This window comes from Lycorma delicatula, chromosome 4 (genome assembly GCF_047948215.1).
Source record: "Lycorma delicatula isolate Av1 chromosome 4, ASM4794821v1, whole genome shotgun sequence".
Classification (NCBI taxonomy): domain Eukaryota; kingdom Metazoa; phylum Arthropoda; class Insecta; order Hemiptera; family Fulgoridae; genus Lycorma; species Lycorma delicatula.
The window spans coordinates 5,349,341-5,361,817 of NC_134458.1; the positions used below are offsets into that span (position 1 = coordinate 5,349,341).

At 24.8% G+C, this 12,477-nt stretch overlaps 1 protein-coding gene across 9 annotated transcripts in view; it reads right to left on the reverse strand.

Moving 5' to 3' along the window:
• PMCA (plasma membrane calcium-transporting ATPase 3) overlaps positions 1-12,477 on the reverse strand; it is a 762,833-nt gene that overhangs the window by 72,954 nt on the left and 677,402 nt on the right. For 6 of the 9 annotated variants that reach the window (XM_075362199.1, XM_075362204.1, XM_075362197.1 and 3 more), the window contains one exon: positions 5,578-6,200. The exons of the other annotated variants lie outside the window; for them this stretch is intronic. In XM_075362199.1, the coding sequence (XP_075218314.1) occupies positions 5,898-6,200 (303 nt within the window). In that variant the 3' untranslated portion in view covers positions 5,578-5,897. Of the gene's footprint in view, positions 1-5,577; positions 6,201-12,477 lie in introns of those variants that run through there. 9 annotated transcript variants of the gene reach the window in all.

Here is a 12,477-nt window from a genome sequence, read left to right on the forward strand (position 1 = left end):
TTCTTAGAATATCAATGATCTGTATCCTTTTACACTATATAACTTAAATATTTAAGTATAGGGTTATGGAATTACATTTTTTTATAATCTTCATTGAAACATATTATATACAATCAGATAAACATATTTTTCTGATTTATATATGGATTGAACATTTTCATTTAATTTCTCAATTAGGACTTGCATTTTATACATTTGTTGAATGTTACCTCTTACTGTCAAACATACAAAAAACAATTATATTTTTTGTTGCATAATATAATCAATGACAAAAAACAGGCATAGCCTAATAACATTTAAATTTGACAGGTTGTACTAATCACCAGCACCTGGCACAAAAAAAAAAAGTTTTAACAAAGAAAGTTATACAATTTTAATTTTTTTTCACTAAACTGTATCATAAAAATAACTCTTACAAAGAAAAAGTGTGGCATCATTTACTGAAAACCAAGTTGTGGTGAATGCATTAACTGACAGTAATGGATCCAAGAAATCCTTATTAAGAGGGAATTAAAAATGGTAACAGTGGCCTTTTTTACTTTTGGTAGATTAACAACCTTCAAAATATGGTACTATTTACTGAATCAATTACCATTTACTGATCATATTTTAACTTTTCTGACAGAACACAATAACACAACATTAATGATGTTAAGTTGTCAGAACATTTCAATTAATTTGGTGTTATTCAACACATAAATTCAAAACTATCTTAATTTCCAGTGAAGATTAGCACAATTATGTCCTTGATCCGTGAAAAAAATAATAAAAGAAGTCGGAGTCCTATAAATCGACAAGATTATCAAATGAATGAAGAAATATGGCAAAGTTAGGTACAATGCATGTACATCTCAGAAGTCATATATTCTGTTGTACTCATATTTGTACATAAATAACACTTAAGAAAACAACTTTACAGTTGCATGGCTTTTTTTTAATTTACAATATATTTTTCTTATCATAACTATATGCTGGTTAAAACCTAATAAGCTTCTCTACTTGTATTTCACATGATTTGAAGATTAATATGAATTTGTAAATTCTGAAAAAAATACAAGCTTCAGGTGTAATATAACTACTAAGTTTTAATTTCAGAAAATATTATCGGCTTCATAAAAAAATTACTTCATGTTGATATTAATAATTTACTGATGATAATAAAAATAATTGTTTTTATCAACTTACAATAAAGTAAAAATATAAAAAAAAATCCTACAATAAGTACAAATATAATAAAACTGTATGTGTATATATGTGTGTGTGTGTGTGTGTGTGTGTGTGTGTGTGTGTGTGTGTGTGTGTGTGTGTGTGTGTGTGTGTGTGTGTGTGTGTGTGTGTGTGTGTGTGTGTGTGTGTGTGTGTGTGTGTGTGTGTGTGTGTGTGTGTGTGTGTGTGTGTGTATAATAAAGAACAGGTCTGCCTTATATTTAAGAAAATATAATAAAAGAAAACTAAAAGTTGTCTAAACACAACTTTTTATATATCAAAATGTCATATATTTGGTATGCAAAAAATTATTTAAAATAAATAATTAAATGATAGCAATACATTATTATCATAAAATAAATTTTTAAAAATAAAAAAAAACTATTTTCTAAAACAACTAGCACTACAAATGAAACACAAAAACAATTACTAGCAATAAGATATAATAATGTCAGACATATAAATCCAAGGGAATGTGTAGAGTGTGTAAATAAGTAGTTACTCGAAGAAGATATGTAAATTTTAAAAATAATAAAATGATTATATAGATACAGTGAATAACATATATTTGAATGAAATATTTATTTTATTAATATGAAAGTTCTTAAATATAGTGGTGATTACTTTGGATGGGTAAAAAATTATAAAATTTTATATTTTTTACAAATTTATCTATAGTAATTTATATTTTCTGATAAACTAGAATTCATTAAAAGATACGAAAAATCAACTTAATGGTAGTGATGTAATGATATGCCTTATTACCTTTAATAATTAATTAATTAAAAAAATAATGAATAAATAAATCAATAATTATAATAAAAAAATATATAAATGAATTAATTTTTCTTCTTAGAAAAGTTCAATAAGTATTAATGTTATAACAAAGTGAATACTTTGTTGAAACTTATCAAATTCATGTTAAAATAATCAAAAAAATAATTTAAGGTCATACTATTTATCAGTTTATTGTAAAATATTATAAAGTATAACATGCAATTATATGACAAAAAAAAAATAATCATGAAATAAGAAAATATTATATATAAATGTACATGTGTATATATGTTTGTGTGTGCATGTACATGCACACACATGTTAAAAGAATGAATCTTATATTAATTGACAATTTTTAGGAAAACAATATATATAATCTTCATGATTAAACAAAATGTATACAATGATTGTTGTTGAAATTTTAAAAATAATTTTATAATCCAGGGAAAACAGTTTTTAACAACTAAAAAATTGCAACTTGAAGGAATTTCATAATGACATTCAACTCAGAAAATGTGCTGAAAAATTAAAATTAAAAATTTACAGAAAAAGATCATCATTTTTAAAAACAATGGGTAAAAAAATAGTTTTGCTGTTTTCTATGCTAATACGAGTACTTTTAAGAGGAAAATATATTATTGTAAAAAGAAAGATCCAAAATCTCATGAAGATTGTTTATTTATGGTTTTTTCACTTATACAGAGTTTAAAAAGACACGATTATTTGTACTTAACATACCATTATTTTATACGGTGCTGAAGAATATACATTTGATATTAAAAAAAATCATTAATGTAATAACGGTTAATTATTATCACTATTGCAATTAAATGAAAACCAAACAATACTACAGTAAAATGAATGTAAGCTTCAGTTTAAAGTACTATTTTCTTTTAGAGTAGAATAAAAACTGATAGTTTTGAGATTAAACGAAAGACTATAATGAAATGAAAAGCTAATTTATGTATAATGTATCTTTGAGATAGTACATTGTAAAAGATTTGAAATACTGTAGATTTTGTAGGGTCGCTTTGATTGCCTTATTTAAAAAAGGTATTTTAAAATTAACTACACAGAGATTGTTTTTACATAGTCTGCAATCCGTTTAATTGGCATCCCTTACAAAAATATCTATAAGTCAAAGGCATTTGTTTTATTGTTCCCTTCAAAGCTTCATGAATAATAAATATTGCAATGCATAATACTATATTTCTCATATTAAAAGAATCATAAAATATTTAAAAGAAGAAATTGAAGATCCTCAGAACACAATCCTCATAGCAGCCTACTAGATGATTAGAATGTTTACATTAAAAATAAATAAAATAATAACAAAAACCACTGATAAAATAAATGACTGCCATCAATTATTATATATTATATTTATTAATCAATATTTACAGAAAAAATAAATAAGCTTAATTCTAAAAGTATCATCTGATGTTCAGTTTAAATTTTTATACTAACATTTAGAAACCAAATCTAGGAAAATCAATTTGTCTGTTTAATTGAAAACGGATGGGGGTAATCTTCAATAAGATCATGACGGATAATTGAAGACTGTTACATTTAACCACCGTAATAACAATTATGGTAAGCCAGACTTTCAGATTAAACCAGCACAATTATTTTCAACTAGCATAAGTTTTTTTTTAATTTTGGGACTGATTTCATCAAGTTCTGAATTTACCTGAATTAGTACTGCATGGCCATGTGATTTAACAGAAACAGCCATCATGTGGCATAAAAATTCTTACTGCTATTATACTAACAGCTATCTACCAGATTTTAAATCAATTCAATTTTTTATATAGAATAATTATTTCTGTAGTGCTCTAGAAAAATCTGATATGTAAAAAGAAACTTAATCAATATTTTAATTAATTGAAAATATACTATTAACGTTTACATATGAAAATATTAACTTAATTTTTATGATTTTGCAATTTTAGTAAAAGATAAATGTTTATATTAAAAAAACTTAAAATACAGCTGTCTATCAAACTTCACATCTATAAATGTTCAGAAATACTTAAGCACATTTCATGAATTGAATTTTAAAATTCTTTTAAATCACAATTTTTTGGGGCGTATAGTTTACAGTAATTTTATTTTTTGAATTATTTGTCCTGGGTTGTCAAGTAACTGCACAACAATAAATTTAGTAGTTATATAGTGGAATTATAAAAAAAAAAAATAATAATAACAATAGCAGTAAAAAATGAATAATAATTACAATAAGTAATCCAAATAATTATAACTTAAAAAGAATATATATATATATATATATATATATTAATCAGAATTCAGAATTTTTCTTACAGCTTGAAATTACATTTTATCATCTATCAAAGAAAATGAAACATTTTACTATTAGTACTGGTACTTAAAATGTTTGTATTTAAAAAAATAAGTTAATAGTTCAGAGTGATAGCATAGTGAAGCTTTCATATAATTTCTTTTTACACATAAAATTTGATTTCTGTTTTTAAAAAATTAATGAGATAAAAAGAATGAATGAAATTAAATGATACATTTAAAAATGATGATTCTGAGAAAAAAACAATTTAATTATTCTAAAAATCACAAAAAATTTATACATAAAAAACCTAATAAAACTGATGTTTATGAATAAAATTTATTTTTCAAACAAAAATATAAATATTATCATTAAAATGCAAATCTATTAGAAAAATTATTAAACAAATAAAAAAGAAAATATTAATGTTATTTATTAATTGGTATTATGATTTAAAATTTTTTTGATAAACAAATAAAAAAATTGAATATAAAAACATAACATGTATTTATAAATAATGTTCAGAGAGATTGTACTTGTTTGTGAGGAGTATTTGAATTATGTAATTTTAAAATAAATAAGATACAATTAAATAATATATACAAATAAGCAGATTTATTAACATGATCGAGAAACACTAAAAAATGAATGGTGATTATGAATTCACTGCAAAGGGAACTTCATAAACATGCATTGCTATTTTTTTTTTTTATAAAGTAATAATAATTATCATTATTATGTTAATAATAATAATAATAACAATAATAATAATAATATAATAATAATAATAATAATAATACATTGAAAACTGTAAAGGAAGCACTAAATTTGTTCTTTATATTAGATAAGGAATACTTTACAATTTAGTCACAAACAGGAAAAACTTTTATTTGTATTTAACAAGAGGCAAGAGTTTCAGATTGCATCTCAGGCTGATAATGACGCACAGCTCAGAGAATAATAAAACAGCATCGTGACAAAAAAAAAAAAATATATATATATATATAAAGTTTTGATGCCTTGCTTGAACAATGTTCTTAAAATATTAATGTTATATTATAACAAAAGAACTAAAAAATCCAGTAGTAGTGTTTAAAGGAAAGAAAGATGAGAAAATGTATAAAAAGAAGACAAAAAGGAATAAATGTGTTAACAAGGAAATTTCAGAACAGGAATGTAAAGGTTAATAGCTATTCAAGATATATATATATATATATATAAAACCTTTATTTGACAAAAAAAAAAATTGTAATAAAAATAATTTCTCTGGTTAAGAGATATATTATACAAAGTATGAGAATGTAATATGTTGATTTTTCCACAAAATTATGAATAAAAAACAGAAATAATATAATTATTAAAAGCACACTCTTATAAATTCTTTATTTCATAAAAGTGTAAAGTAGGCCTTTTAAAGAAATGGAAATAACAAAATGGTTAAGGCATAAGGCAGTAATTTACTAAACTGGTCGATGGTACAGTTGATCGGAGGGGCAAGGAGCAGGCATAAAGGCAGAAAGGTTAGGAAAATGTTAGCTCGAGCAAGTTTGTGATTGATTGTTTGTGATATCCCTCACGAATCAAAGTGAGAATATTGTTTGAAGCAGATGAATATTCAGATACTGGTTTCATGAGCCATCTTTGTCAGGTCAGGCAAGTGTTTGGGAGTGGGCTGGAGCGGTTGTCCCTCACAATTTAGTGGGCGATGGGGATCCTCAGCAGGAGACACCATCTTCGGAAGAGCAAACGAGGTATTATTGGTAGATGGCGTTTTGATGGGGTCCTCATCAATATAAGTGATGTCCGAGAGAGGACGACTGCGTGAACTGCGCAAACTGTGCAAGCTGTGTAAACTATGGACAGATCGTCGTTCCTCCAGATCCTCCAGGGTCGACTTGAAAGCTCTGATTACTCTCAGCTGTAAAACACATGGAACCGGGTGTAGTGTGTAGGAGGGCACCCGAGAAACACAGTCCTATTCGTCCTATACCTATTTCTAATCTAAGCAAACACAAAAAACACACTCTCTGGGTTCACAGCACAGCACACGCAAATGTTAGCTTTGCTTAAATTGTACTGGAACAGTGCTGAATCTCTTCTGGGACTCTCTTAATAATATACAATTGAAGCAATTAAACAAGGCTACCAATTAAATAACTTGTTATTAATGAGCAACAAAATAATATTAATAGCAGAGAGTCCCAATCATTGTTAATACATATTAATAAAAATTCATTACATAAGTAAGCATGATCATACATAATTTAAAACATTACTGAAAATATTGTTCATTGATGCTGCCAAAAGCAAATTAAATTAGTCTTAAAAAAAATAATTTAATATATAATAATTACAGCACTTAAATGACAGCAGCAGATGAATAAGTAGTTGTATTACATAATTTATCATTAATGACCACAATAATAATTTTAAAAAAATTAGAAAAAAAACATCAGCCTCTGTTATTAAGTCAGATAAAACACATATAATAAGAAACAGGTTAATAAAAGTCCTTTGAAATTTTAGAACACTTATAAAACTGAAAAAATATTTAAGTATATTTTCCAAACAGAACATCTGATCGAGCATAACTGAAGTTATGAAAATGCATATTGTCCAAGTTAATAACTTTTTTAAAAATATAGTAAATAATTTAGTCTTTTATAAAGCAAATGATGAATAAAATAATAATGAAAAACTAAAATGCACACAAAAAAATTAGAGGAAAATAATTTTAAAAATAAACAAATAAAAAATAGAGAATATAAAGTTATTGTGTGCATTGTACTTTTAATAGCTCATTTATTTAATATATAATACAGAAAAAAATGTACACATACATAAGTACAAAAAACAAAACAAAGATTAACAACAAATAAATAAGTGGAAAAACATTACCCGATCACAACTACAAATTCATCAATAAGCATTAATTTTTATACGTTAGCACAAGCGAAGTGAATGAATTTCAAATACTGAACAAGTCCCACATACAGAAATATCAATCCGCATGCCTTTATACTATATTCACATTTACAAAGAAAAAGTGTTAATAAATAAAAAAATTAAAGTAACCAGAGGAAGATAAAACTGCCATCAATGAAAATAGTAAATCAGAGACTTATGGCATCAGCAAACAATCGATAGTATTACAAAAAAAGCACAAGGAGACAGGCAATATTCTATTATCTAATACAGTTCTCTGCCAAATTTTTTTTTTTATAAATTAGCATAACTTTTAACAGATTATATTTAAAGAAAAAACACTGTAACTTTTATCAAGTATAGAGTAAGTTAAATGAATGAAAAAATTACTATAAAATCAAGTGCCACAGTAAATCCATCAGAAGGTGGTTGCAAAATTTGAGTTACCAACAGAAATATTATCTACCGAGTAACTGGTATCACACAAGTGTGTGCATACATACCAACATTTTTCTTCATTTGTTTCCTAAACTAGAATAGGGAGAACACTAACAGCGCTACAAATTATATTTTTCATGATATTTTCCAGTAAATGATAGCTAATTGTTATCATCGTGTGGTGAAATTCACCATTTCTTTATTGATTAAGAAACCAGAAAAAAGGCAAATCATATTGTCTATATGAAAAAAAAACTTAAGAAACCAGTAAAAAATGTACAAACTAAATTTAGAGGACATATAGTTGTCGTGAAGTGACAGTAATTAGCTACAAAAGAGATAAGAGAGGTAAAAACTACCCTTGCCTAACTAATGTGTCACTGATACACATATTAATTAAATATATAGGTAATATGTTTTGTTCTGGCAATAATAAAGTAACTTTCAAAAAATGAAAAAAAGATACATTTAAAAAAAAAATTAATTAAAAACTAGTGAAGACAAAACCAAAACAGATCATTATTCAATTCATGAAAGTGCCAATATTTTATCATAATAATTATAAAATGTAAACATGCATTTTTATAAGGCGATACAATAACAATGGATTATGAAACCCTGAAATTTTAAAGTGACAACTCTACTGAGATGAAAGGATGAATTTTTTAATTATATTCACTGTAAATAGTATCAAAACTCAGTTTAAATTAAATCACTTTTGTTTACGTGTACCTAAAATTTTAGGACATATTCTGTTGTCCAATATTCAACCTAAATCTAGGAAATATAATCTCAATTAATACCGAAGCAATGCTATCGCAAAATTTCAAAAATATTGCACTAATTTAAATTCTGACAACCCTACCCGATGTACTATGTTAAATCCTTTACCAGAACTTTATACCAGATGAATAACTAGAATGTAAATGCTGCAGCAAGTACAAAGTAAACTTGTTAAATCTTTTAGAAAACTTAATAAAATAAAATACGTTTTAAAACATACACTTCATTTTCAGAACAGCAAAATTAGACTAAGCAGTTCTGGTGTAAATTCAATATTTACTTCAAATTCATAAAAATACAAAATATAAACATCATCTACAAGGACTGAATTCCAGAAAAGTGGAAAGAAATTACATTCACTTTTTTAAAATACCTAATAATTTATATATAAATACATACTAAATTTTGGCAGAAAATATTATTTGATATGGGTTTAAAACAAAAAGTTGATAACTTCTATAACTACAATGAAAGTTAATAATTAGAAAAGAGAACAGTGCATAAATATACATATGCAGATTTTATATTTCTACAATTAAAATCATAAGCAGAAATAATTACATGCATACCTAGCATTATATAACACATTACATATGGTCTTACCACACTATAATAAATAGTATAATTTTTATTTTAATATTTTATGAAACATTATGTTATTACAAAATAATAAAACATTATAGAACATTATACAACCAAATGAAATATTTTTAAAAATGTTTATTAAATAAACAAATAAATGTAAAAATATTCTTGTCTATTATAAAAGTTGCTTTTGTTTATTCTTCCTGTTGATTTAATACATGTACTGCAGTTTTTTTAAAAGTAGTTTGTGTTATTTTAGTCATAATTTTAATAATTATAATTTTATTATTTATATAAATTGCTGCTAGTTTTGTTCATACTGACAAATACAGCCAATGAATAACTTACTCGGTGTGAAATTTAAAATTCCAATAATCTAAAGTCTTTTTATTGTAGATTCATAAGCTTTATTTGCTGGAACAAGTTAAGAGAGTGACAGCCTATGAAAAATAATTTAAAGTAAAAAACAGTCAAAAATTACACTCAGTGTTTTTTTAGTTTCAGCCTAAACATGATATATTATAAATTTGGTGAGAAACAGAGATGTTAAGAGAATGAGCGGCAAAAATATAACAAAAAAAAAGAAAGTAGTACTGGAAAATGACAGCCATACCAGTATAAAAGAAAAATATCTGATAAAATGTTTAATAATTAAACAATTAACTAAAAAAACTTAACTGATATGAAAACAACATTTTTAAGTTAACTAACTAAACACAAAACAGTGAATAATATACCGATATACACATGACATTTACATTAATTAACTTAAGGTTTTCAATTTTTAGATATTAAGGTTATGCTGTGAACGATAGGCTTCATATCACAAGGGTTTATAAAAGTGACTTTGTAAAAGTATTATATTTTGTAGAAAATGGTAAGCATCTGGATAACAGGATTTAGTGATATGTGAAATTACCTTTAACTTTCCTTGTTAATGATGAATGCCCGATACAACTTATTCAGGCTGGAAAGTCAAACATTACTTATAAATTTGATCGTCTAAATGGAATTTAAAACAAAAGTATATAAAGAGAGGTTAATTTTAACCTCTCTTGACATTTGTCAATGGGTGAAATTGAGTTAATAAAGTGGGTGAAAGAATGATGGGAAAGTAAACAAATATGATGTTACTATGTATAAATACCCCATGAATAATAAACAGTAAAAATAAGAACAGTTCTAAATTGATAAATAATAATGAAAGTCAGTTTATCGTGAAATAATTTTTGGTATGTATTTCTAATATAAAATATAAAAGTTTTTATCAATTTAAAAACAAAATGGGTTTCTTTGATGAATTTTGGATGTTAGTTATGACAGATGGTTTTTCAATAAATTTTGTACAATATCACCACTCAATTTGTTCATTTTTTACTTGCATAATATTTTTTTCCTTTATTATATAGAAAAATATATGTAAAAGTAAACATTCTATTATTTTTCAAAAGAGGAAAAAAGAAAACAGTAGCTGAATAATTACAATACAATTTGTTTAGAATTTAAGTGTAATAAATGAAACTAATTAATAGGTTTATCATGAATGGATTGGTCCATAATATTCTATTCATGAATGTAATAGGAATCCTACATGCTAACACTAACACAAAGTTATTTAAACCTAGTTTTAAATATTACTGATCAAACTTAAATCTACTCATATTTATTAATGTATGTCACATATTTTTTACCACAAGCTCCTGTTGCTTCAATGTAATAAAAAATTTTACTTCTTAACTACACTGTAGATTACACAAAAATCATGGTTTGTTAACTAGGACAGTTTACCGTTTTCTAATTAAAATTATATTTAAAAATAATATTTTGCATAAAATATGTATAATTTCACTAATTTTTATCACATTTACTTAAGCTAGTTTTGTTTTTATTACACTGGACATTTAACATGATAGGTTAATTACAAATAACGCAGCTTAATCATCGAATTAAAATAAATAACTTAAAAAATTAAAACAGTATTGTAATATTACAAAAATATAATTATATAATACAAATATATACATACTATATTTAACATATATTATAATGTGGTTTAACCATACTTTAGCACGATACAAGAACAATAGGTATTATTTACATATTTACACAAAGCAAGCTAAAAATAAATCAGCAAAGTGAAACAAGCAAATGCAAACCTAACCTATACTTTTCCTATGGTTGAAAATATAAGAAAAAGTACAGACACCCCTGGTAGTGAAAGGCAGTGCACGTTTTTTGTTGGTAAAAATTTGCTCATGTCATATGTGAGCCGCATGTGTTATTTTGTCAAGCACTCTTTTTTTGAGAAAATAATTAAGGAAAACTAGTTTAGAAGAAGAAAAAGGAAGAAGTGGAAATAAGATAATGAATGTGAGATGCGGTCTGAGAGAAAAAAATTGAATGTGAACAAGGCAGATTATCATCGGGGAGCAGCATTTCACATTTTGTCTTTGAATGTATATCACTGTATTAATCATTCCTTGTTCTTTTTACTAATGCAATATTTATAACAAGCAATTATATAAAATCACTGGTATATCAATGATACAAATATACAATTAAATATGCAACATGTATATATACTTAATATTTAATGCAATATAGAATTAAATTCGGTCAATAAATGTTTATTATATGTAAATATGTATGTGTGTGTGTGTGTATGTGTATAAATATTTTTTTCAAACAAAAGGTTACTACAATTAAAAATCACTAATAGTAAAAGAAGTAAATTACATCAAATAATCATTGAAGAAAACAAAATTAACCTATAAAGTAATCTTATATCAAAAAATTTAGTTAGTGGCCAGCGTTATGTATTGAAACAAATACTACACAAAAATGGAAAAAAAGTTAAACAAACTGAACTAAAAAAAATATAAATTACAATAAATGATATGTTATTTGTATACACTGAATGGTTTTTTTTTTTTTTTTAAAAGGATGCCTTCCTTCATAGATATTACTGATTTATTCCAAGACAAAATTTCTAAACTGCAAATATAAGAAATATACAGATTAAGAAAGACACCATAAATTCACTATGTACACAAACAAAAGATAATATAATAATGTTTCATGTCATTATTATGACTAATGATGTTCCTCATTACTTTCACTATCTAAAAAAGACACAAATCAAATCTGTCAAGCAATAACACCAATAATGTTTTTTGAAACCATTGTAATGCATTGTTTTATATATATATATATATAAACTGTAACTAAAATGATTAACTTTTTAAAACAATTAATTAGTTATATATATATAAAATAAGAAAAATATACTGCATAATTCTTTTAATACAATCGTGATATATTTAAATCTTTTATAAAGTCTATATAAAATTGATTAAACTGATTTAAAACTCATTTGAATAATTTGCTGATTAAACATGATGAATTGTATTACATCTCAAATTCAGACCAAAATATCCATAACTGCATAATGTTAAGTACAATTA